The sequence below is a fragment of the Dermacentor albipictus genome, chromosome 7 (genome assembly GCF_038994185.2).
Source record: "Dermacentor albipictus isolate Rhodes 1998 colony chromosome 7, USDA_Dalb.pri_finalv2, whole genome shotgun sequence".
NCBI classification, from domain to species: Eukaryota; Metazoa; Arthropoda; class Arachnida; order Ixodida; family Ixodidae; genus Dermacentor; species Dermacentor albipictus.
The window spans coordinates 5,131,644-5,158,387 of NC_091827.1; the positions used below are offsets into that span (position 1 = coordinate 5,131,644).

At 44.3% G+C, this 26,744-nt stretch overlaps 1 protein-coding gene across 1 annotated transcript in view; it reads right to left on the reverse strand.

Annotated features, from left to right (window-relative positions):
- The window catches only part of LOC135920776 (potassium channel subfamily K member 1-like), a 278,635-nt gene extending 261,130 nt beyond the window's left edge, over positions 1 to 17,505 (reverse strand). The window contains exon 1 of the mRNA XM_065455032.1: positions 17,189 to 17,505. Within this exon, the coding sequence (XP_065311104.1) occupies positions 17,189 to 17,363 (175 nt within the window). The 5' untranslated portion in view covers positions 17,364 to 17,505. The remainder of the gene's footprint in view (positions 1 to 17,188) is intronic.
- Positions 17,506 to 26,744: the final 9,239 nt, after the last annotated feature.

Consider the following 26,744-nt stretch of genomic DNA (forward strand, 5'->3'; position numbering starts at 1 on the left):
CTATGCACGCCATAGCCACTGTTCTTTCTCGTTCCTTTTCTTTTCCGCCCTATCGGGCACTCATCTTCCTGCACATTAGTTTTCCCAGTTCTGCCCGTAGCAATACACGTAATGTAACACAAGAAAGACGTGCCGTCGGCTGTTTCGTAAGGGAAGTCGCAGCCTGGTTTCAAAAAACTGATTAGCGCCGAGCTCAGTGCAAAATCACTCTTTCCTTTCCTTTTTTTTTTTGTTTTTTCTTTTCTTTTTCTCATCCGAATGTGCCTGGCACATGTTGGGCCGCTCTCTTATAAGCCAATTCTAAACTAGACCCAGTGTTCTACATCAAGCAGTCGTATTAAACAGACTCTGACTACATATACGTGAAGGAGAAAGCTTGATATTAACTTATGCGCGTGAAGTCCGGTCCACCTCGTGCAATCGACTAATTGCATTAGAGCGCCCTTTGAATTTGCCCACGTACTTGAATTGTGCCTTCTTAGCATGGCGCCTTGTAATGTGCTGTGTGGGCTAAGCAAACCTAGGAAAAAGGTCTTGTGATAACGAAATTCGCGCATACCACGTTAGGCTCTCTTGCTCTGGCTTAGATATATTGAGCTCTTGAGTACTGTTTAAATGGAAACTAGACAAAATTAAGTTGACGCGCAGTAGTAAGTTGACCATCTACAATACCGAAAAAGAAGCCACCCTTATCCGCAGAATAGGCTTGATAAGCTCCTCTGCAGGTGTGAGTGGTGACGCCACTCTTGAATTGCCGCACCACAGCTCCTCGTCACGTCTTCAATCATGACGATGGTACTCAGACTGAAGCGTCTGTGATTAAGTAGCAGTTACATTGCGCTCTATAGGGACCAAACAGGTAGTCTAGAAAGCCTTCGGGAATATTTTCCATAGAAAACAGGCGGAACGCGTGCAAGTATCTTAAGATCTGTGACGTCACAGCGACGGACTGGCGATGCTGTTACGGCACGGAATTCAAAACGAGAAACTTTGGCCCCCCGTTTCTCTTCCGCAATAACCAATCTTCTCGGGCCTACAAACAAATGCGAATGGAGTCTTGGACGAATGTCACCAATCTAATCTGATGTATACTGCTTCTTTGACATGAAGGAGGACTGGTGTTGGTTTTGGGCAATGCTCTTCTTATTTGCCGTTTCATCAGTTTCATTTGTTTGCGTTTTGTCAATGGCAGGTGCAAGCCAACTGCGAAAGTTGTTGAACAGAGAAATCCTAGAAAAGATTTCATCTTGTCGTGTAATTTCAAGGTGCAGTATCATGGTCAGACGGGGAAATGTGCGCAAAACTATTCAGGATACGTTATCAGGGACGAAATTCATTAATCTTTTATCGCTGATGCTGTGATCTTAAAAGAATTTTTGCGGTTGCATGTGGGTAAGTGCCAGCAGCAGGATGAATTGACTGCATGAAGAATAAAATGAGTTTATATATATATATATATATATATATATATATATATATATATATATATATATATATATATATATATATATATATATAATAAGAATCCAACACCCACTGACACCAAGGACAACATCGGAGAAATTACTTGGGCTTAATAAATGAAACCCAGAAAAGATAATATAATAGAAATCAACGTGGATGAAAAAACAACTTGCCGCAGGGGTGGGGAATGATCGCACTACCTTCGCAAAGGTTTTGGATTTCGTTCCCATCGAACCTAGTTTGAACCGGAGCTCCAGTTTAGCAGCGCAACGCCATGTCCACTATGTAGCCACCTATTAGGCTACCACGCCTCTTCTTTCGTTGTTGTTGTTGTTAAGCGTGAACTGGAGAAAAAAATTCACACGGCTTACAAGCCAAGTATTAGCTTATATAATGGCTACCTAAAACTGTTTTCGGCTCCCGAGGTCCGACCGTATACTAATAAAAGAACCCACATCCATTTATCCCGCATTGTGTTACGCGAGGAACACAATGCGGGAGAATATGAAGAATAAAATGAGTTTGGGTCGCAAGTCATTTTCTTCTGTGGGGACTTTACCGACCTAATGTAACCATCCCTCGCGAAGTATCCCCCAAGACAGCTGGCCATGAAACGAGCGAACGCCACAGCCTGCGGAGAAAAAGCAAGACTTCACTTCAGGGGCAGAGGGCTCACTGGGGCACAAAATGAGGCAAGCCCTGATGATTTCGAGAAACGTCGCTAGCACGTGCGTGCGGAGCGAGTGGCGAGCTGGCGCCGCAACCAATCCGGTGCGCCCGGCACCGACTCCGCGATGAGGCGCGTGTGTCCGGCGGCAGCAAGCCCATCGTCTCTCACATTATCACAAGGACAGCGCTGACTCTCGACTGAATAATCATTACACGCGTCGTGAACTCGAACGTGGATACGCACGCGCAACACAAACCGAGATAACGACAAAAACAGAAAACACGAAAGGCAACGCAGTCTGTTTACAACTTGAGCATGTTTTTGAAGAATTCCATCTCCTTATCGCTTAAGGAGACAGACGGCTGGCTGATACACTTCGTATTGTTTTAGAGCACAGCTCGTAGCTGAGTAACGAAGCGTTTTAGCCGCGTTGGTATTAATGATGAGGCTTATGGCACACGAAAAGAGGAGGACACAGAAAGACGTGATACACACAGGCACTGAAAATCAATCATTGCAAAAGTATGGATAAGTGGGCTAGTTGGTAACACATATTCATAAAAACTTAGAAGAGCCCTAAAAACACGAAAGACGTCGAGAAAGAAATACACGCGCGACTACGTAGACGTAGTCGCGCGAAATAGGCGCGCAACTACGAAAAATGCTCTGGCGGCGCTGCGATCGAAGTGAATTTCGCCGCATCAAGGTCGCGCCCGGAAACTGCTGGCGATTCCGTTCGGCGGGGTCGCTCGTATTTTGCTCGCGCGCTGGCACATGCGTTCAGGCCAGTTTTCCATCGGTAGGTCTTGCGAAACGCAGAAGGAAAAACACATGTAAGCGTCATCTGCTCGCCGCTTCGAACAAATAAAACATATCTGCTCCATCCGGCGCCCTGTACTGAGATTTACGGGAAGTATTTCTATAGGAAAAAAAAAAAGAAGAAAGAACTGCGGTGCAACATTCCATTCATGATTCCGTGTTCCTCGCGTAACACAATGCGGGATAAATGGATGTGGGTTCTTTTATTAGTATACGGTCGGACCTCGGGAGCCGAAAACAGTTTTAGGTAGCCATTATATAAGCTAATACTTGGCTTGTAAGCCGTGTGAATTTTTTTCTCCAGTTCACGCTTAACAACAACAACAACGAAAGAAGATGCGTGGTAGCCTAATAGGTGGCTACATAGTGGACATGGCGTTGCGCTGCTAAACTGGAGCTCCGGTTCAAACTAGGTTCGATGGGAACGAAATCCAAAACCTTTGCGAAGGTAGTGCGATCATTCCCCACCCCTGCGGCAAGTTGTTTTTTCATCCACGTTGATTTCTATTATATTATCTTTTCTGGGTTTCATTTATTAAGCCCAAGTAATTTCTCCGATGTTGTCCTTGGTGTCAGTGGGTGTTGGATTCTTATTATATATATATATATATATATATATATATATATATATATATATATATATATATATATATATATAAGAAGAAAGGGGGTTAACCCTTTTGGTTGTGCGAAGGTTGTGGGTTCGGTTCCCACTTGCGTAAAGTTGTTTTTTCATACGCTTTAATTTCCATTATTTATCGTTTCATTACTTCACTTATGAAGCACAAGCAATTTCCCCTATGTTGTCTTTGGTGTGAGTGTTTGTTGGCTTCTTATGATATGACTAATATATATATATATATATATATATATATATATATATATATATATATATATATATGTGTGTGTGTGTGTGTGTGTGTGTGTGTGTGTGTGTGTGTGTGTGTGTGTGTGTGTGTGTGTGTGTGTGTGTGTGTGTGTGTGTGTGTGTGTGTGTGTGTGTGTGTGTCAATGCTGCATGGACAGGCTTTTCCAGGAAGAGCAGAGGCGAGATATCGGTCTGTAGTTTTGTACATCTGTTTCCATGCCAGATTTGTGGACGAGAATTACACGGGAGATATTCCATGGCACAGGAAACGATCGTGTTTTGAGGCAGGCCCGGTATGCAAGTGAGGATTGGACTAAGTCCATCACTGAATTATTTATTTAAGGGCATAGGAATGCCATCAGGGTCACATGAAAGCGACGGCCTTGTGCTCCAAATGCTTTTGGCGATAAGTTCTTCACGAACAGGCGCAGTGCTTGGCGCATCACCATTGCGCAGCGGAAGGTCGGATGAAGTGGGGTCACCACCCCTGCTGAAAATTGATTGAATGTGTTGTGCAAACGCATCTGAGACGTCCTGTGTTCGATAGTTCCATGAATGCTTGTTGACAAAGAAATCGAATCGGTTAATTAAGGGAAAATGAGACATCCACCTAATCGTACCAATTGCAACAAAGGAAACCCATATGGATTCCTCGAAAGAAAAGCCTCACAGTTGAAGAAAAATTCGTCCTGGTCCGGGACTTCTCTCCACCTTGCGGGCTTCCGCAGAACTATTACGTCAAATAGAATCTGTTTTACTTGGTACCGACCTCAGCTGCGCATATTTCCAGAACTTTTTAAATTTCTTAGAACGATCACTTTCTACTGAGTTAATGTAGTTATCGTGATCACTATCGTATACAGTTTCTTACTGAGATAGCGTTTTTCCTTGAATTCAGCTTCCCATTTTTAAGGTGCGCTCTTCACTCTTCTGTGGGCGCGCTTTTTGCAGTTCAATTATTTGCGAAGCTCATTCGAAAGCCAAAATGCGCAGCGTGAAGGGCGACTTCGCTTTAGGGGAACGTATGTACGCATTCCCTCCTGCAGAATGCCAGTGAAATGTCGGACACCATAATTTGCATTATCTGACTTCACTATAAGGGACCAACCTGCCTTATAAAGATAGTGATAAAAACTGACGTAATCCCCAGCGGCGAAATTAAACTGATGAGAGCGCGACATTTTTGGTGCCCTTTACTTGAAACCTTGTCTGAGTGTTGCCACAATTGAAAGACAAGCATGATACTTGTCTGCTCGAACCACATTTCTGTGATGATGGGAGGCACGCACGCTTTCCATGTTCTACAAACAGAACTGCATTATGTTACCATGCGAGTTCGGCACACAGTTCAAGTGTAAAAGGTTGTTGAAATAAATTAAACCAAGAAGAGTGGATCCTTTATGTGTAGTATAGTCGTTAGGCTTAGACATTGACAGGGTTCCCCATAGTATTCCAGGTACGTCAAGATCTCGAAGTCATATGAAGTCATTCTTAGCGTGGGAAGAGATGGTGTCCTTAACTGATTGTACACGCGCATGGAATAAAAATGGATTCATCGAGGGTGATATGTAAAATGACCCGAACAGTATGCGCTCTCGCCCGCGGCAGGACAGATCTACCCATACAGATTCGGGCACGGCTTCCAGGTCGTCGACAACGACAACAGCAACAACAACAATAACATTATTATTATTATTATTATTATTATTATTATTATTATTATTATTATTATTATTATTATTATTATTATTATTATTATTATTATTATCCGATCACTTGACACCTCTGATTGCTTCGGAAGCAGCTGAACTTTTGGCTCGGGCGTGCTTTTTCTGGCTCCAACGCAAGGAGGCCTCTGCATATATGCAAACCTTGTCGAAATAGCACGGTAAGAAGCAGTCGAACATAGTATTAGTGTTTTCTTTAGGTGCTCCTTTCTGGTAGCGGCCACGATGGCTATGTGTAGCACCAGCGATATCTCAATGTATACCCCTCTCTCGTTGAACTCCGTTTCTACATATCGATAATTCGATATCAATAACGATATCCAAGAACTGCCAGTTCTTGTTGATAACCCCTCTCTCCCTCAATTCGCACAATATCAACGAGCTCAGAAGCCACACGTGGAGAAACGGCCGGATTCTTATCCAGCGACAAGGAGATGTGTTTCGATGCGAGACCGAATAAAAGAAACCGTAGAGTTGTGCTGACGGTTCGATGTTCCCGGTAGCGGCACAATCCTACATTCGCTGACATGGCGTGACGCCGAGTCGGCAGGGCGTCTCCGGAAGACAGATTCCATTAGCAAAGGGAGAGGGGATGGGAGGGCGTCGAGGTCCGGCTCGAGCACGTGCTTCGTTTGCTATTATTATTACTATTACTATTATTATTATTATTATTATTATTATTATTATTATTATTATTATTGTTGTTGTTGTTGTTGTTGTTGTTGTTGTTGTTGTTGTTGTTGTTGTTGTTGTTGTTGTTGTTGTTGTTGTTGTTGTTGTTGTTGTTGTTGTTGTTGTTGTTGTTGTTGTTGTTGTTGTTGTAAGAAATGACCTTTTTAAGAAATGCCACCCCCGAAGAGGAAACGCAAGGACACAGAGGACCTCGACAGTTCACGACAAGAGTTGATAAATTTCAAAACGGAAGTTCTTGCTGAATTCAAAGCACTTAAGAAAAGTGTTCAGTACTGAAGTGATACCTTTGACACAGTGGTCGAATGTCACAGGGAGGTCAAAAAATTTATGAAAGAAATTAAGTCACTTAAGACAAGCAAACAAGCTGAGCAGGAGGAAAACCGCAAGCTAACCCAGCGAATCGAAGGCCTCGAGCGGTATTACCGAACAAACAACATTGAAATTAAGGGCGTCCCTGCAGACTATGAGCCACTTCAAGCCGTCGCAAGGTTGGTTGAGTTTGTCGGTGAGCCTGGTACCGAAAGCGGCATTGATATTTGTCATAGAGTGCCAATCGCAAAAAAGAATGAAAATAAAAAGCACTGTCGTGCGGTTTGTGAGGCAAGAAAAGCGTAATGCAGTCCTTAAGAAAGCAAAAAAAAATGCGGGTAACGACAGCTGCGTTGGGGCACGGGAAAGCGAGTGCCGTGTACATAAACGAGCACATCACCCGAAAAAAAAATTCTTGGCGCTGCGAGGCAGGTGGGGTGGAAGCATGTATGGACCAAGCACGGGAAAGTCTTCGCACTTCGAGAAGATAGCTCCCCTGTGCTCCGGCTCATCAGCCCCAATGACGTACAGCTCATGATAAACAATGCTGACGAGCCGTGATAAGCACTTCAGAGCGCTCTCTTTCAATCCCAAGCTTACGTATTATTTTGTTGTTGCGCCAAGATGGCTGTTGCGCCGGAAAACCTAAAAACACTGCGAAACAATAACTCCGTAGCTCACCTTCATCTGAATGCGCGATCATTGGAAAATAAGCATGATGATATCGATTTGCTCATTGATTCTACTGGTGCTCACTTTGACGCCAAAATGGTCTCGGAAACTTGGTACACACGACCGTTCCGTTTGCGCATCCTGGCTATCAAGGAGGAGGAGGAGGATACAAAGGAGAGGAAATACAGGGAGGTTAGCCAGTGTAAGTACCGGCTGGCTACCCTGTGCTGGGGAAATGGGTAAAGAGAATAAAAGGAGAAACAAGAAGAAGAGGGGAAAAAGTGGAAACCAGAAAATTCAAACAGTAATGCGAAACTACGCGCTACAATATTCAAAGGCGGTCGCACAATTCGCATGCCCTTAAAAACTTAAGCAAAGCCCTTGAGGCCTTGAGTACCGAAGCCCGTCTGGACCGATGTCCCTGGCTATCAAACCTTCGTGCAAAACCGTTCGCAACGTTGGGGCGGTGGCGTGTTGCTGTTGGTTAGTCGCGCTCACAATGTGCAAATTCTGAAGGAATTCTCTATCTCAAATAATAATTTTGAGATACTGACTGTGCAAAACGGCTCCAACATTATATCAGTGGTATACCTGCCTCCCAACACTCGGTGTCAAGTTTTTTTTGTATTCTTTGAGGAAAGGTTAGAATTTGTGTCCCAAAACAAATATGTACTGTTTCTCAGTGGTGACCTGAACATAGATTTGCTATCTGTTTCCAGAGTTAGTAGTGATCTTCAGTCAATGTTCACATCCAGCGAATTTTAATATGTTTTAAATGAACCAACCCACATCACTGTTTGAACAGCGAGCTTACTTGATCTCTTTATTACAAATGCAAAGCGTGAAATTGTGTCACGTGGAACACTTATGTGCGATATTGGTGACCATCTTCCAGTCTTTGCTTTTATTTCTGATGGAAAGGAAGCAAAGCGTGAACGCAGTAGACCTGTGCGCACGCAGGGTATGACAGATCGTTCCCTACATGCCTTTCGAATGGAAGTTCAGATGCACGATTGGAGTCACGTTATATCGTGTACTGACGCAGATAGCGTGTACCAAGCGTTCATTATGGATTTTAAAGCTACATATAAAGACATTTTCCAGATTTCTTTATCAGAAAACGTAAGAACTCTCAAAAACCTTGGATAAACACTTCCCTTCACAAACAGATAAATTTTTAAAAATTAAATTATGGGGTTTTACGTGCCAAAACCACTTTCTGATTATGAGGCACGCCGTAGTGGAGGACTCCGGAAATTTCGACCACCTGGGGTTCTTTAAAGTACACGGGTGTTTTCGCATTTCGCCCCCATCGAAATGCGGCCGCCGGGCCCGGGATTCGATCCCGCGACCTCGTGCTCAGCCGCCCAACACTATAGCCACTGAGCAACCGCGGCGGGTAAGCAGATAAATTTGAAAAACCACATGTACTGCGAATTTGAGAAAACTAAAGATATTGACAAACTTAAGGCTTTCAAGGTGTTTAGAAATAAGCTCAACGGTAAACTAAAATCCCCGAAGAAAGAGTATTATCAAGCCTATTTTGACGATGTGGTGAGCAACTCTGCTCTGTTCTGGAAGCGAGAAAACAGCCTTATAAGACAGACCGATGTTTCAAATGTTGACAGCATGCTTGTGAACAACCGCGTTGTCCGCGCGGCAGATCTCTCAAATGTTTTAAATGATCATTTTATAGCTGTTAGAGAGTCTACAGGTTGAAACAGAACAGGCATACCTTCGATTCATAAAACAGCAAATTTTTCTGGCAGTATGGTGTTTTTCCCACAAGTGAGAATGCAATTAAAGATTTGTTTTACAGCCTAAAAATTCCAAGTCACGTGAAGCAAAAGATGTGCAACTTAGGCCAATTAAATTCGTTATAGACATAATTGCGACCATTTTGTTGAAATACACAACTTATGCTAAAGGCTCGTTACTTTTCTCCATCTGCTAAACAAGGATCGCAAATTAGCACTGAAACAACGGAAATGCCCAAGCAATGCAGAAAGAAAATGAGTAATGCAAGCTTTCTTTACTGTTTCCCGCGGAAGCCTACATGACAACTTCTGATTTTTGGTTGTAGTCGGTCATTTATGTTTTTCTCACTCTAGTCATGTAGTAGCTTTTTTTTTCGTTTACGCTATAACCACGGATGTTTTCCTTCCAACATCTGTCTATGGCACACAAGTCCTTGGCGGCCTTTTCTTTTCCAGAAAACTGCCGATCTTTTTTCGGTAACGGTACAGCAGCGATTCAGTCTTAAAATTTTCGTTTGGTACCACGCTCTAAAGATGTTGAGGGGTTCTTCTTGAAGCTTTCTTTATTTGCAATAACTGATCGTTTATTTAAAACTCAGCCTACTTATCTTTGATAGCAGTCTGTCTTTTTTTTTTCACTAATTAGAACAAGCGTGGTACCTAAGTATACCAGAATAAATATTCCTGCTGTAAACGTATGCGTCCTCGTTTGACCATTCGATATAAGAGTCGACATTCGTATTCAATTCGTACTCGAAAAAGTTTATATTATATATATATATATATATATATATATATATATATATATATATATATATATATATATATATATATATATATATATATAGAGAGAGAGAGAGAGAGAGAGAGAGAGAGAGAGAGAGAGAGTTGTGGCTGAGGAAATCACGCTGGCCACAGTGGTAAAATGAAGAATAAGAGAAGGCTGGTCCACCAGCCGAAACGTCAGTGAAATATACTGTGATAATTCAATGTACGTCGTACTCCCTCTTTCTCTCTCTCTCTCTCTCTCTCTCTCTATATATATATATATATATATATATATATATATATATATATAGAGAGAGAGAGAGAGAGAGAGAGAGAGAGAGAGAGAGAGAGAGAGAAAGAGGGAGTACGACGTACATTGAATTATCACAGTATATTTCACTGACGTTTCGGCTGGTGGACCAGCCTTCTCTTATTCTTCATTTTACCACTGTGGCCAGCGTGATATATATATATATATGATATATGATATATATGATATATATATATATATATATATATATATATATATATATATATATACGTGTGTGTGTGTAAACATATGACAAGTCTTTCATATATTGCGACCTACAGCTGGTCGTCTCGACAGCAATTTCTCTAATGAGACGCGCGTCCTGCACGACCTTTATTAAAGTTTATCCAATCCGATCTGTCGCTCTCTTTTATATGAAATCGATTTTGTCGTAGCTGCACTAATTTGCGTCGTAAGCTTAATTTCTTCATGCTACAACATTGCAAGTTCTTTCGCGACGAACAAAACATCTTGTCCCCTTGACTCATGATACGACATGCTCATCGCTCGAATCGCTGTCGTATTTCGAAACTTTCTTTTTAGAGCGCAGCTCTTTGGCGTCCGTTCCTGGGTTTCGCGTCGTCGTCGGCGTTGTCGGCCTCGTAACCAGCTCCGCCCCCCTTCGCTGGAGTGGGAGACGAAGGACGCGAGCCGCGAATGGCGGAGACCAATGAGAGCGGCCCCTTCAGTGACGTGCGCGCGCGATGCTGGTGTCATGCGGACCCTCCTTACGGCTCGATGCGCACTCGTGTCTGGTCTCAGCCGATCCGCTCGTTTCGTACTATCGTCTGCTCGCGCCAAAGCTCTCGCCCGCGCCTGTTTGGTTCTGTTGGGTCGGTCTCGTTCGCGCTTGTTTTGGTTGTTATTTCGACAACAAACGGTTATAAATATCCCTCGAGGCCAGCGCACCTTCCACAACTTAATGCGGTGAGTGTAAGACTCGTACCAAGTCGAACATATATCAGTCTATTTCTCCGACCACAAAGCTTCCTTCATGACTGTCAAGAACTGTTAGTGGAGTCTTTGTTAAAGGAATACGTGTGAAAAATAAAAAAAAAATTCTGTGATAGCGCATACATGTGTTGCTCGATTTCTTTGCCTCAATCTATCGAAAAGGTGAAACAGCTTATTTGCTGCGCTCAAATTTCGCATTAGGAAGTAACGTAATCGTCGGTAATTTTTTCAACTCGGTTTGTGCTGAGCATTTCAACGCCATAGTCTTAGAATAAACGGCGCAAAAGAAGAAAATAATTATTCATATTTTTTATAAGCTTTTTGTTTTATAACTTGAAAACAAAAATTAAAAACAAAATAATATTATTATAGAACAAAATGGGGCAGGATGTGTAAGTGGCCGGTCGATATATTTGAACCCGTCTAAGATGCGGTATCTCGGGAATGTTTTCGATACGGCATCGTGATGGGAAATTTGAACACTGGCATAGTGCGCTTGGGCCGTAGCGAGATAGGTATACGTCTTGCACTGGCCTTCAGAAGACATTATCTTGTTGTCTAGCCTTCTCTGTCATCTCTTTATTTGTTACGCCGATGATAGAGGGCGCTGACCACAGTTATTTATACACTAATGCATATCGTTCGTGTGGAAGAACGAGCAGTACAGGCAATGCACACACAACGACATTACAACATTACACTCAAAATACGGCAAGCTTACAAGGAACCTCTCACGGCAACATCATCATCATCAGCAGCAGCAGCAGCAGCAGCAGCACCCTGGTTACGCCCACTGCAGGGCAAAGGCCTCTCCCATACTTCTCCAACTACCCCGGTCATGCACAAATTGTGGCCATGTCGTCCCTGCAAACTTCTTAATCTCATCCGCCTACCTAACTTTCTGTCGCCCCCTGCTATACGCTTCCCTTCCCTTGGAATTGTTGGAACCTCAGTGCTGACACCCGTTATTGCAGTCGCACCGCTGGCACGAGCTGTTGCAAATGGGTCGCAAGCCCCAAGGGTAGCGTTGGACTGGCGGTCTGGGGCATAACTGGAAGCATCCGAAGGTCCTGGCAAAGCATGAGTCGACTGCTAACAGAACAACTTGTTTATTCTAGCATCGCAAAAGAGCGGCCGGTCAGGTCGACCGAAGTGGAGAGACGGGAGAGCACGAGCACGTTACTCAACAGAAGAAATCGGAGCCTCTCTCTTGGCGTCCGGGAGCAGCTGCTTTTATACTCTTGGCGTCGCGGGCAAGAAGGAAGGTCACGGGATGACACCACGTGACAGCGAGGCACGGACAAGCTGAGAGACATGTTGAGACGAGTGTAGTGACGCATCAGCCGGGCCGGCGTCGGTCAGACCTCCTCGCTTCACACTTGGGGAGCTCCTCTCCCCGGCTGCTGCGCTTTGACAAGCGTGGGCACACACACACACACACACGCACACACGAAGACACGTGGCACTGAAACAAGCCTGGACGCGTTTGGCGGGGATGCGTTGCGGCCGCTCCGAACGGGCCAAAATGTCCGCCGCTTTGAAAGAAGCCCCGGCGTCCGTTGCATCCGCGCCGGCTACACCGCGCGTCGTAGGCGAAACGTAACAGAATGCAGTCCGTAACCCTTAATGACCATCGGTTATCTTCCCTCCTCATTATATGTCCTGTCCATGCACATTTATTTTTCTTGATTTCAACTAAGATATCATGAACACGCGTTCGTTCCCTCACCAAATCTGCTCTTTTCTCATCCCTTAACGTTACACCCATCATTCTTCTTTCCATAGCTCGTTGCGTCGTCCTCAATTTAAGTAGAACCCTTTTCGTAAGCCTCCAGGTTTCTGCCCCGTACGTGTGTACTGGTAAGGCACAGCTGTTATACACTTTTCTCTTGAGGAATAATGGCAACCTGCTGTTCACGGCAACAATGTGAACAAAATCGACAATATCACATGGAATACGAGGCGACAGCACAAATAAAGAACATTGTTAAGAACAACATGCTTTTTACACCTATTAGTAGTGCCAGACTCTCGTAGTGCTCAAGAATGCTATCGCCCTCAAAAAAAAGAAAGAACTTAATGTTATCAAAGCTCACTTTCGCATTGCTCATGTTGACAACGGGCCAAAAACCTCGTTAAGCATACATCCTTCCCGCCATTCTTTCCAAGACGAGCACACGTGCTATACATAGGCCAACAACGCGCCCTACTCAATGTTTCTGCGCCACGCCGGCAGGTTTTGCACGCCTACTGTCAACACTTGGAATTCGCATGCTGCGCACGTACACGCAACACCGAGGCACTCGTACGCGGCCAGGATAAGCGTTTGAATGCGGCTCTGTTGAGCTAGGAGGCCACGAAAACCCACGGAGTGCTTTCAAGCGTAGAGCTGACACTGAGAAGTATGAGGAAAAGGCTGCCGCTTATGTTGCCAACCGTCCCGAATGCAGCGTGACCTTTGAGTGAAAGTCCCGAATCCCGACTTCACCCAGTCAGTCCGGCCAAATGTTTCGAATTTTGCTTGTTATCCACTTATTAACAACCAATAAACCAGGTTTCCTTTTTATATTGCCCGACAGCTCGGTTGCGCATTCATATCTTTTGGCTTGCGTTGCAGTGTCGTATACAGAAAGACAGTCTTGTTTTTGTTATTGTTCTAGCTCTGTTGTATAGACTCCAACCATTCACAGTACCTCCATTTATTTGTATTAGTGGCCGTGTTAGCCTGGTAAGTATTGCATTTTTCTTGTTGTAAATCGCGGATCGCAGGACTAAATATAGTTGTGTAACTTTGCTGTAAGCACAAACTAGCGGTTCCTGGCACTGACAGGGTCGGACTTAAGAGTTGGCAACCCTGGTTTCCACAGGGCCACATGTTTTTCAGCGGTTCAACCGGTTCTACTCTCGCTGTTCCAGTCGCCGGTTCGAACTCCTCACCGGTGCGCCATTTGCCGGTTCTCCCTGTTCTCCCTTAATTGGCACACTATAGGCTGCATTGGAAACGCTCTGCCGCCCGTTCGTATACATACAGCGTGCAACTGAACTGCCGCAAGCCGATTAATTTCTGACTGCCTATTTTCCGTGTTGTTTTCCACATGTTTTCCGTGTTTTCTCTTGAGACAACTGCTTTCTCTTCTGCCGTCACAACACCAGGGCATCACGCTTTTACGACAGAACTTTTTTGTCGATTTGACACGACCGACTTCGTCTGTCTGTCGCCAAGATTGAAATTTGAAAGGTGACGACAGCTTCGAGTTCTGAACGGCGACAGAAATATTTGTTGTCACCACAACAAAATTTTCTCAGCCTATTTGCCCTCCCTAGGTGGGCCGATATTCCTATTAATTCACGAGTGACGCAAAAATGTTATCGATACGCGTGTGCCTCGTCGATTTAAGCTTCAAGTTTAGATTATTGATAGAAAGCGTTTTGGTACAGAGCGAGGTCCACAATCCACGCTATCTAGGAGACTTCTCGTTAGAGGATGTATAAAATGATACGATAATGAGATTCTTACAATAAATATAAGAATGTATAAAGAATGAAATGTTTAATTTCTGGAAGATATGAAATCAAGATCTTACCTTTGTAAAGAGGAATGTTTGATTTGTGCATTCATTTGCTCTTCTCGTATCTCAGTGAGCTGTGAGCAACGATGGAAATAACTGAACTGGCAAAACGCAAGTTACAAATTTACGACTTCGCAACGACAGCAGTCCTCAAAATTTAGAATGCTGCAATTTTACAGTTACACAACATTTGATATGGCGAATCGATGTCACAGAGGATACTGGTGCAATAAATTGCAGCACACGAGCACGTAACGATGTGAAACACACATAAAGCGTTGTAAATGCGCCATAGCTGTATATCGCCCCGTTATCGAGCGCTGCAATTCATTAATCATGAAAGAACTCGTCCGAGAGTCAATTCTTATGGTACTGTTATGTCAGACTACTGAGCTTTGCAGAAGTCTTATTCACGAAGTAACTGTATTTTGTATATGCATATGTGAACGTGGGATGAAAATTTGCGTCTGCTTTGAACGCTCTCTACAAATTCGTCTGATCGGCGGGCTCTAAAACAGACGCAATTCCTGAAATTTTTGGCATTCATTTTTATTCTAGAGCCACGGTGCTCAACAATTGCCCTAGTTGCAAATGATTGCGCCGTGTCTGTGGTAGCGCACTTAATAGTAAGGACGGGAGCTTCAGTTCACATTATCATTTCATTCATACAATAATTCAACGTTGTGGAGAATACGGTGACATATTTGTGGTCAACCTTTCCACTACCATAACATATCAATCAATCACATGTCCCGTCAAAATTTTGAGGATATGTGGTTCTCGCCGCCCGCACACTCCATTTTCAAGTTAGATTTTTCTAAATGCAAATTTCACGGAATTGCGTCAGCGACTGCCTAACTAGAAAATTCATCCTTTAGCAATGCATTTAAACGAAGAACCGAAGTTCTGCCCGGGGAAGAGCAGTTCCTTTTTTTTTCTTTTTATCTTCGCATTTTATTACCGTTTTTCTGAAAGCTTTTCTTTTTTTTTCTTCTTTTTCTTCTTTTGATGAGACGCGAACAGAAAGAACAGAATTCATTGCCGAAAAGCTTCCGCTGGATATTGGGGGAAGTACACGAAGGCACCCACAAGGGCTTCCTTTGGCGGTTTGTTGTTTCGTGTATGCGACAATTCATTACTCCAGTGACTAGTGAAAGTAAGGCGACACAACGCCAGCCATGTCGTGACCTTCGAGAAAGAAAGGAAAATCAAGCGGCATTCGTGACCAGCCAGCCAGAGTCAACAGGTGTGGCGAAGTCGTGCAGGGAGCGCAAGCTGTTGCATTCGCATGCGGTATCCGCGTACTACAGGCTTTGTCCCTGTAAACGAGGACTCGCCTGTTTGGGTAACTCTGTATAAATTTTAACTGCGTAAATTTTGCGTAACTGAGTGCGGCACTGTTCAGAGAAGAGTTGGAGCTGTACCGTGCTCCTATTAACCGCATGTCAGTAGGTGCTGGCGCGGCTCTTTGTACATTATAACGCATGTTACCTTCCATCCGTTTCAGTATTAACAAGGAAGCGGTAGCTAAAATATTCATACCGGATATAAAACTCCGATGAGTGCAGAACTGTGTCGTAGTTGTATAAGCGTATTCTTTCCATCAGCTTGCGTGAAAATTGGCGCTAACTTGATCGAGACCGTTTTAATGTCGCAGAAGACGAAAAGCACGCGTGAAATTATTTTCGACTACAGCAAGCTGACATGAAAAAACAGGATGTATATAGGATCAATGGGCCGGGCTAAGACGCGATCTTGATTTCTCGCGAAGAAAATCGGCTTTCGCGACAAGGAATGTGAGCAGTTACTGTCTCTGTGTGATGCTGGCGCCTATCACATTTAATCGAGGTCAATCAAAACAAATACTACGTTTTTCACGTTCTTGACATACTAGCCAGTGATAAAAAGCAATATTAAACACTACCATGATCCAGAGCTGCCTTCGGGTCTTCCAAGGATAACAAACCAAAGTGTTCATATGATGTTGGATCTTCTGCTAGCAACGAATGTCATTGCATAACGTAAAATACGCGACCTGAACAAATACTAACAGGTAACAATCGTTAACAATAAGTAACGAGTGCTCTTGTAAATAGTCAACAAGGTCTGCAAGAGCACATGTTACAATAATGCAAACGTGGATGCCTCGTCAATGATATCTCGCATCGAAATTGTGTTTCAGGTCATTCATTCGCGATAGCACCCCAAAGAGAGCGCATACGCTGAGAGATATTTGGAACGCCACTTTGAGGAAAAGGTTCCATGTTTATGCAGCGTAACAACCGGGATACTTCGCTGCAAAGAACAATTTACTTTGTGAGTTCATAGTGCACGTCGCTGCTGAGTTCGATCTATTCGTTGCAAATGAGCAACAAATATTGATGCAGTGAGGCTGTTGTAACGCTTCGGGGTTACGGGCAAGGAGCAGTAGTTACACGCAGTAGTATCGCCAAGCATTTCTGTTTCGGATATTTTGCTTGTATCTACAATCAACACGAGTCAAATAAGCCATGGGGAATCAACGATGCGCCTCTTCTAGTTATTGAAAAACGCAGTGTGCGAGAGTGCGTCGAAGGAGAGAAAAAATAAAAAAGCATGCATGTCGTACCTTTGACGCATGGGTGCTCCTCCAGAAAAGCGGCACGCTTGGCTCTCAACTTGCGGATCACCGAGTTCTCGTGTGGTGCCTCAATCGTCGAAAAAATGGATGCGCCAATCACGATGAAGAGAAAGTAGAACGCTATGAGTACGAGCAGTCGCACGTTGCTCCGTGCCAGCCGCATTTCGCACAGCTGTTGCGGGCAGGTTCACCACCACGAAGTCACAGCACTCGTAACTTTTTCTCTCTCCCCCACCCAGCACAACCACGCGCACGAACAATCGCTGTTCAAACCACGATTCGGTGTTTCAGCGAGGTCGGTCGGTTTGCCGTTCACAGGCTCACCCCACGGCCACGAAGACGACGCCGCTTAGCCGACGATTCCAAAGCGGTGAGCGGCAACTCGCAACCCCACGGTTCGGGCTCCACCGTGCGATGTCGACGCCGCGTAAGTCCCGAGGGCATTGCGCCTGAATCTATTTCTTTGTTTATTTTAACCGTCCAAATTGACCCTCTATTTTTCTTCACAGTCGATTTTACTTTCCTCGCTAACACCGAATGCACCGGAATCAAAGTGGCGAAGAAGCATGCGCGGGGGCACAACACGACGAAAGCGCGCCCACCCGCACGAAAAAAACTCCGTCCCGCGGCTCCCGACGTCTGCAGTCTGCGGCGCGGCAACGGGCAACGTTGTTGGCTCGACGACGCTACGGGCACGGCGAAATCACGGTGTATGCGATGGTAGCGACATCGTTGGACGTTTTGGAGCCTTTATCGCGCCGAAGGCAAGGCTTCATCAGTGAGATGGTTATTGCAACTTATTTTAAGAACTGTCCGCGCTTCATCGGCACCTTTAATAATTAACCACGTGCCCTGTTTACCTAAAGGGAGAGCCACATTTGCGCGCTAACGGTATACAAAATGGCCGACGCTAACCCTGCTCTCCTCATGCTCTCTGTTCAAATGCGAGTGAGCGAGCATTGAAAAGAGAGAGAGAGAAAAAAAGAAAGAAGAATGGAGGAGAGCAAGGGGAGAATGCGCATTGGCAGCATCGAGAAGGAGCCGAGCCGAGACAGATCGATCCAAGCCAAAGCCGGTGAACTTCTGCGCCAGGAGCGCCAGCATCTGAAGCCAAAGGCTCGCAGCTTCGGCAGCACTTCGCGTTCGTAGCATCGTACTGCACGCGACCGCTTTGTGGCGGTGTTGGCGGCTCGTCGACTACGGATAGGAATTAGTGAACAATGGCAGTGCAGTCTCGGCTGCTTGCTTCTGCCGTGTACACTGGCCCATCTCATCCCGAGCGTAAAGAGCAATAACAATTACGCTGTCCGACAGCCTATCGAACGCGGTCGGGCGTATACAGGCGGACGCAGCGAGTCGAGCGGAAATTATTGGCCGACGACGATCCGCTTCGTGGAGCTTGGCAGCTGCGTTTTCGGAGTGCGTTCCTCGCTGGGAAAGAACAGCTGCAGAAAGGAAGAAAAAAATTCAATCGAGGAAAACACTGTACTCAATCGCGATCACAGCTGATTGACCTTGTGACAGAATACATTCGCTTACAGGCCATCTACAGCATAGGGCTCACTTCAAGATGCCAGACCCTTACTTGCGGCCCATCGCGTACCAGAATACCAGAGAGACTAAAGTTAGAACAGCAACATCGAGAATAACGTAAAAAACAAAAAGCCAGTCATTAATTATCGTTATTTGAAGTAGTTGTCCTATTGGCGCGGCAGTTCTTTCTTCCTACCGCACCCTTCTGTGACCACTGCCTCGAATTATTAAACATCAAAATATGCCAGTAATCCTCAATGTGTTCAGTTATTAGCAAATGCTCACTAGTTAATATAATTATGACTTTCAAGTTGCATGTCGTTATTGCAAATTTGAAGACAGCGAGCATTTCAAGCGTATATCCTTAAATTTGCTAGAAATGTCCAGCCTCGCATTAGTTTGGAGAAATACGGACTCAAATTGTCCAGTGAAATGCATTGCTGCACCAGTTAATGCACCTGTGGAAAAATTCAGCACAGAAACCTATTCACTGGAACCGCAATGCATTTTGTAACGGATTCAGAGTTTGAGGAGGAGTAGTAGATTTTATTGAAGAAAAAGGAGCAGAGGTCGGCCTGGAGAGCGTGTTTCTAGCCTGCTACTCCTCACTGGGGTGAGGGGAAGCGGGAGGTACAGGGAAAGGTAGGTGGCAGGTGATTAGGTTATGGTACAATGAGCTACTATATACACGTTGTTCAATACGCGAATGTGCGCTGTAGAGACAATACATGCAGCAGTAATCTTGTCCACACAAAACATTATCGTGCAGACACCTTTCGCACTGTCTGCACGGCTCACAGATTCTAGAGGCAGTCGTCTAAGCCAGTCTCATGCAGGAAGTTCAAGAGTGACTTTACGGTGCGTTGGGCATGACTAACTATTCTCCACGAGCCCGTTTTTTCTTCCGAAAGGGGCGGGAGTCCAAGAAATAAACACTAGACTTTAGTGTTGCGAAGGTATCTTGTGAAAGTATCGGTGAGTGTACGCCACACCGAGCCTTAATCGATGGATGAGTGTTCCCTGACTTCGTTATCTGGGGGTGGAGAGTCACACCGTTGGCTTTGCCGTCGTCCAGACTGGAACTTCCGGTATGTGATGTACTCCGGTACTGCCGTCGAAGTCCGACGGCAGTAAATCTCGTTTCGACAACACGGCTTCTGAGTAGGCGGCGACTGGTCGTATGCTTGTGACGACCGTCAGTGAATGATTCCTGCGTCTAATCAGTAGCCTTAGATGCACTCTCAATCGTTCATGTTGCAAATAAACTCGAGCTGGGCAAGCACATGCCTCTGCAATAGTGCCCCAAATAGAAGCACATCGTGGTAGTCCTAGGCAAATTCTTAGTGCGGGAACCTGAGAACTTCCAAGTGTGCGTATACGGCAGATGTACTAATCCAAGAGAGTACAGGCGCACTGTAACGGAGGCAGCCAACAAAAAGTGCCTGATAGATGATTTGGATGGCCCCCACGATTTTCCAGACATATGTCGAATGACTTGAGCAAAGCTGTCTAGCTGTTTTCTTAATTCAGGGATGTGCTTCCATCAAGATAAGCCACGGTCGATGGTGACTCCGATAAACTTGTAGCGGGTTACCGAAGGCATAATCTTCCCATTAATCATTACGGGATGGCAGGTCATTGACTTCCGAGTAAATGCCATGGCTACACTCTTTGTCGGTGATAGCTGTATTCCACAACTGTTTAGGTATGTCGACGTTATTGACACAACACGCTGTAACTTCGTTTGTACTTGCAAGCCCGTTAAGCTCGTGGTCCACATGCAGATGTCATATGCGTACACAGAGACCGAGACTGTGCCTGCGAGTTCTTTGACGAGTGCAACGAGAACGACAATAAATAAAGTTTGGCTCAGTACATCTCCTTGAGTCATCCCACGATAGACGGGAATGTTCCTTGCATCACCGTCTAGAGTTGTCATGAATATCGTTCTTTCTTGAATATAGCTGGCTATCCACCGATGCACACGGCCATCAAAGCCATATTATTCAAGAGCATCTAAAGCTGCCTCATGTAGAACATTGTCAAAAGCACCCTTGATATCAAGAAAGACCACAGCCGCCAATCGACGGCAACATTTCTGATGTTCAGCAGTCATTACTAGGTCAATAACGCTGTCGATTGACTTCCTACCCTTTCGGAAACGTAGTCCTTATATGGCAATTGGTCATGCTTTAAGTATTGGCTGTCTTTGATAGACTGAAATTACAATGTTGACCTTAAAGCCAACATTAAAAAAGGTAGTTAGCCAAATTTTGTTTAATTAGAGATCGTACAATCGATTGATGCGCAAATTATGATGCCAGCCACGTTTATAAAACTTGGTCCATAAAAAATACGATTTTGTTTTGGTAAGCGAAACAAATTTTGTGCCAATAATACAACAAACAAAGACCCACATTTGCTATGCTAACTGCCCACATTTGCAGTTAGCATAACGTGCTTGGCCAGCAGTTGTTCCGCCTGAACATCTCTTACGCTATTAGCATGGGTAAACGTCCATCAACCTAGTATCTAGAAGAAGGCGATCAATGGGCGTAGAACACTCTTCCTTTTTACTCTCCGGATCCTTCCCGAAATACTTGGCCTTGAAAGCCCACGTGTCTACAGAAGACTCCTCTTCTTTGAACTGCGGCCAGAACCAGACAAAATGTTCCACATCACCAATATCAGCTTAAAAGGCACAATGCGTGGAAGTGGATCATTCGGTCTGAAATAACCATGCCTGTGTGTAGGTAAGGTGAGTCCTAATTCTGTACAACGGTCTTGGTGAGTAGGCCACTGACGACGCAGGATCGATGTGGATTTTTGTTCTACGTCCGTTGGAATTGAATGCAATAAGGAAGCTGATCGCTCTGGTACGCGAAGCGCTGTCATATACGCCAAAACTGAGAGCCCCGAAGAACTTTCAGCACGCAAAAAAAAAAAAAAAAATGCGCTGAGTGGTCATTCTCCCATTACAAGGACCGCCGGAGGCGCACGAAAATTGGAGATCGGGCGACTCTTAACACGGTGGCACTTAAACCTTCAGAGGTGGCGTGATACGGACTGACTACCTCACGGACTACGAACGGTTAATTAAGTTCTGCAGGCCACTTATGAAGCTTCTTCACGACGAAGGCACGCGCGCATTCATTAGAAGCACGCACTATATAATATGCCGTATATGGCAGCCCATGCGGTCAAGAGAAAGAGAGAGAGAAAACAAAAGAAAGGTATGCGGGGCCAACGCACATTTTGGAATCCGCGCGATAAGGAAATTTAGCGTAGCGGTTCATTTAAAGTTGTACAACTAACGGTGATGCGTGCAAACTACTTTCATTGATTTTATTGATTTCATTGATTTAAATTTACTTTCGTTGATTACAGTTTTTCTCTCATGCAATTTTATGTTTTTGCAACACAGCGCTCACAACCCATGCCGAATTGAAAACTCCGAATCAGGCGGATGCACAGTGCGAGACGCGGTCATGGGGCGAGGGCGAAGCCGACGTGCGACGCCCTTTGGGGGAACGAGGGTAACAAAAGGCGCATGGAGTGAGATTTACGACACGCATCTCTACGTTTAAGGATTGCGCACCTTTTGTGTCACAGTGGAGCATGCCCGTTCTGGAGGAGTGGCCACACTCTCAGTGGCACACACTGAATATGTAGATAAATAACATTCCAGTAAATCGAGGAATCCGTTGAATATATAACGCGCTGTTCTCTTAACTGATGAGTGTGCTTACTGATATTACTTTGTCGGTCAGCATACAGGAGTTATACAAGCCCGTTTGCACTCTTATCGTTTATTCACCGCATATATATATATATATATATGAGCACGAGGTCGCGGGATCGAATCCCGGCCACGGCGGCCGCATTTCGATGGGGGCGAAATGCGAAAACACCCGTGTACTTAGATTTACGTGCACGTTAAAGAACCCCAGGTGGTCGAAATTTCCGGAGTCCTCCACTACGGCGTGCCTCATAATCAGAAAGTGGTTTTGGCACGTAAAACCCCAAATATATATATATATATATATATATATATATATATATATATATATATATATATATATATATATATATATATATATATATATATATATATATATATATGTATATATATATATATATATGTGTGTGTGTGTGTGTGTGTGTGTGTGTGTGTGTGTGTGTGTGTGTGTGTGTGTGTGTGTGTGTGTGTGTGTGTGTGTGTGTGTGTCTTTATTTCTTCATACTGTCAACGCTCTGCTGAGGGTTCTTACAGGCAGGGTTTAAATACAGGCAGACCATATATACAGGTGCATCAAGCGGCAGTGGAATTACAAAAATACATGTTTAACAATTTTTCAAATTCACAAACATCATTGGTATTTGCCACAAAGCTTGGTATCGCGTTCCAAAGTTCAATCAAGGCAGGGAAAAAATAAAAGCGGAACACATCACTGTGAGCAAAGTATGGGCCTAAAACATAGTGATGATTAACACGACTGCTTCAGCTTCCTGGAAGCTGCACGTACTCATCTTTGTTGATTTTTACATGTCCATGTAGGGAGAGAGAGACAGAGGAAAGGGGAAATGCAGGGAGGTTAACCAGAGGGCAAGATCCTGTTTGCTACCCTACGCTGGGGAGAGAGGGGAGGTAAAGTGATAACAAAGTAGAGATAAAGAAAGAAAGGAGCGTAGTATTCTAAATAAAACACTTTGAGACCATTTTTTTTCCTTCGTACTTCTAGTGTTTCCAGTTCACAAGACTGCAACATCAGTGTGACGGAATCTAAACGACGGTGCTTTGAGCACATGAAGCGCGCGGCACGACGTTGAGCTTTTTCTAACCTTGTAGTCATTTCTCTCTGGTGAGGGCTCCAGACGACTGAGGCATATTCAAGTAAAGGTCTAACAAAAGTTTTATAAGCTATCAGCTTTACGTCTCGCGAAGCTTGATGTAGTTTTTGCCTTAAGAAACCCAGTTTTTGGTTCGCCTTCGAGCACAAATTTTCTATGTGCGTATGCCATGTAAGAGTATGCGTGACTGTAACGCCTAAATATTTAAACTGGTTAGCACGAACTAGCAAATTACCATCGTTGTAACAGTTAAAAGGCAGAACGTTTACTTTCATTTACTTTCCTAGTCATATGTGTGTATGTTGATATGATGTAGTTGATATTTATACCCCATAATTAATTTACACCATCGGCTGAAATTTTCTAAACAACGACTAATTCTGAGTTGATCCTGAACATGAATTACGGTAGAATAAATTAGGCAGTCATCTGCAAAAAGCTTCATTTTTACCGGCTCTTCAACAACAAAGGAGATATCGTTTATATAATAAGAAATAGCAGTGGGCCCAAGACTGATCCCTGAGGAACACATGAAAGCACTTGGAGTGGACCATCTAAAGTTACCGTCTGTTTACGATCACTTAAATATTTTTTTATCCATAGCACTAATCTTTCATCGATACCTATTTCTCTCAGTTTAAATATCAGCTTATTATGCGGAACTTTATCAAGGGCTTTCGGAACATCTATAGAAATGACGTCAATCTGGTGCTTCTCATCTAAGGCTGCAGCGAGATCATGAACTACTTCAATTGTGTAATGGTAGATAGTCCAGTACGGAAGCCATGCTGGGATGAGTAAAGTAAACTGTTCACTTCTAGAAATTGTAAAATATGTTTTGCGATGATATGTTCTAGAAGTTTACAACTGATACATGTAAGTGAAATGGGACGGTAATGATTTAGAAGTGTGCGATCACCGCCGTTGTACACTGGTATAACTACGGCCCCGCGCCAGTCTGTGGGTAGAGAATGCGTATGTAATGATTTCTAGAATATTGTCGTTAAGTAGTAGGGCATCCATTCGGCACATTAAATCCAGGACAAATTCTGCCAGGTCCACTAGATTTTTTTCTATCTAAATTCAGCAGGAATTCGAACACTCCTTTTTGTTTGATTTCCAGATTTTCCACTGGGTAACGTGTAATATACGGTAAGTACTCGCCTGTATTCATGTTTGTATTACTAGTAAACACAAATTGAAAGAAGTAATTAAAATGTACGGCAATGTCCGCAGACTTTGTTACCTTTATATTGTCGTTTACGATTTCTTCAATTTTATCTTTCCTACTGCTGAGATATCTCCACAATTTTTGTGGATAACTTTTTAGGAAGCCTTTCAGTGTTTGTTCTAAGAATTGCTTTTTGGATAGTGTCAGAGTACGCCTCAACTCTGCGCGAAGTCTCGGCATTTCGTCCGAACCCTTTTTCTTTTTACGCAGTGGCTGTAGCTTTCTTTTCATGCGAATGACGCCGCGGTTAATCCAAGGTCGGCGTTGTTTACACTTTCTTTTTTTAGAGTTGGCACAAATCAGTCCACACAATGGTTTACTAGATCCTTAAATTCATTCCAAAGCTCATCTACAGCTTTTTTCTTTGCATGGTGCTCAAATTGGCCCAACGAGAATTCCAAAATCTCTAATATTGAATGGATACATGTGTGTGTGTGTGTGTGTGTGTGCGTGTGCGTGTGCGTGTGTGTGTGGGGGGGGGGGAGCGCGCGCGCGCGTGTGCGTGTGCGTGGGACACCATAGGGCTTGTCCTACATCCCGTTTTCTTTTTAACCATTTGTTATTTTGAACAGCAACGTTAGCAAGTACATCCCATATACATGTATAACCTATTCATATGATCTTATAGTATATAATCATATAACATACGACGGTGTCATATAGACGATTACGAAACACGAGTACTGCACCAGTTATTATAAAATCGAGAATTTGGCCGATACTGCTGTAAATAACGGCGCCCCTTTCTTTCCTTCTTTTTTCGCATCGAGAGGCAAGCTAAAACGATGTCTCTCCGAAGTGCAGGATTGTGCGTACCTAATAAATTAACTTCTGGGGTTTTACGTGCCAAGATCACGATCTGATTATGAAGCACGCCGCAGTGGGGGACACAGGATCAATTTTCCACCAACTGGCGTTCATTAGCGTGCACCTAAACCTAAGTATGCGAGCCCTCCCCCCTCCCCCTCCCCTCCCTTTTTTTTGCATTTCGCCCCAATAGAAATGCAGCCGCCGTGACCGAACCCGTGACCTCGAGCTCAGCGTCAACGCCGTAGTCTGCCTCCCACGTTACCGCACCTGTTCGCGTGCTGTCCTCTCCATGAGACGTTCCCTCATCTTTCCCCTTTTAAAATGTTGATTAATTTTTATAGAACTCTGGTTTCGCCCTTCAGAAGGTGTCACACTGGAAGCCGTTGCGCCGTTTGAATATGGACAGCGCGAACTCTGGGTATCCACATAGTAGCACAAACATTGTCTGTACGTCCGTCGTCAAATGACTGACCAGTCTAGCTAGAGTATGCGCTCAAACTTCACTTCCAGAACATACTCCGGAGGGTGAATTCATTGTGCAATGCCAGTTCAACGTATATAAGAAAGACAACTGTAACGCTGGACACCAAATTTATTTGCTTCTTAAGGTTAGCTTGTGTCTCTTCGCGACGTCCGAAAACTGACCATAAGGTGCCATATAAATCGGCGGCAAGTAATCATTAAGACCTTTTTCATTTCCCTTTTCCTTCTTAATTTTGTTTGTTTGACAGTTTGCATGCTTTCTACTTTGACCGAGTCCACATAATTGCGGATAGCTATTTAACTCAGACCATCTCCACCGGCGGACTGGTTATACCATCACGATAATTAAGCATCAGGTACAAGATTTCTCATGTCACAACATCAACCGGTGCAAAGCTTGTTGCCCACCGAGGCGCCGTTGATTATATTAACAACGAACCGGCTAATCGATAAGCAATATTCTGTGAGCGAAAGGCGGCCCTACAATGTCTTTTGTCATTTCTTCATTGCGGGTCCTGTAAAAAAAAAAGAAAACATTTTGGAGACAGATAAACGCACAATCATGTGATCTCGAAAGGAACCGACGTCGTGTTTCAGAGGCTGCGGGGTCATTACGGCAACGACCTCGCGGACGAG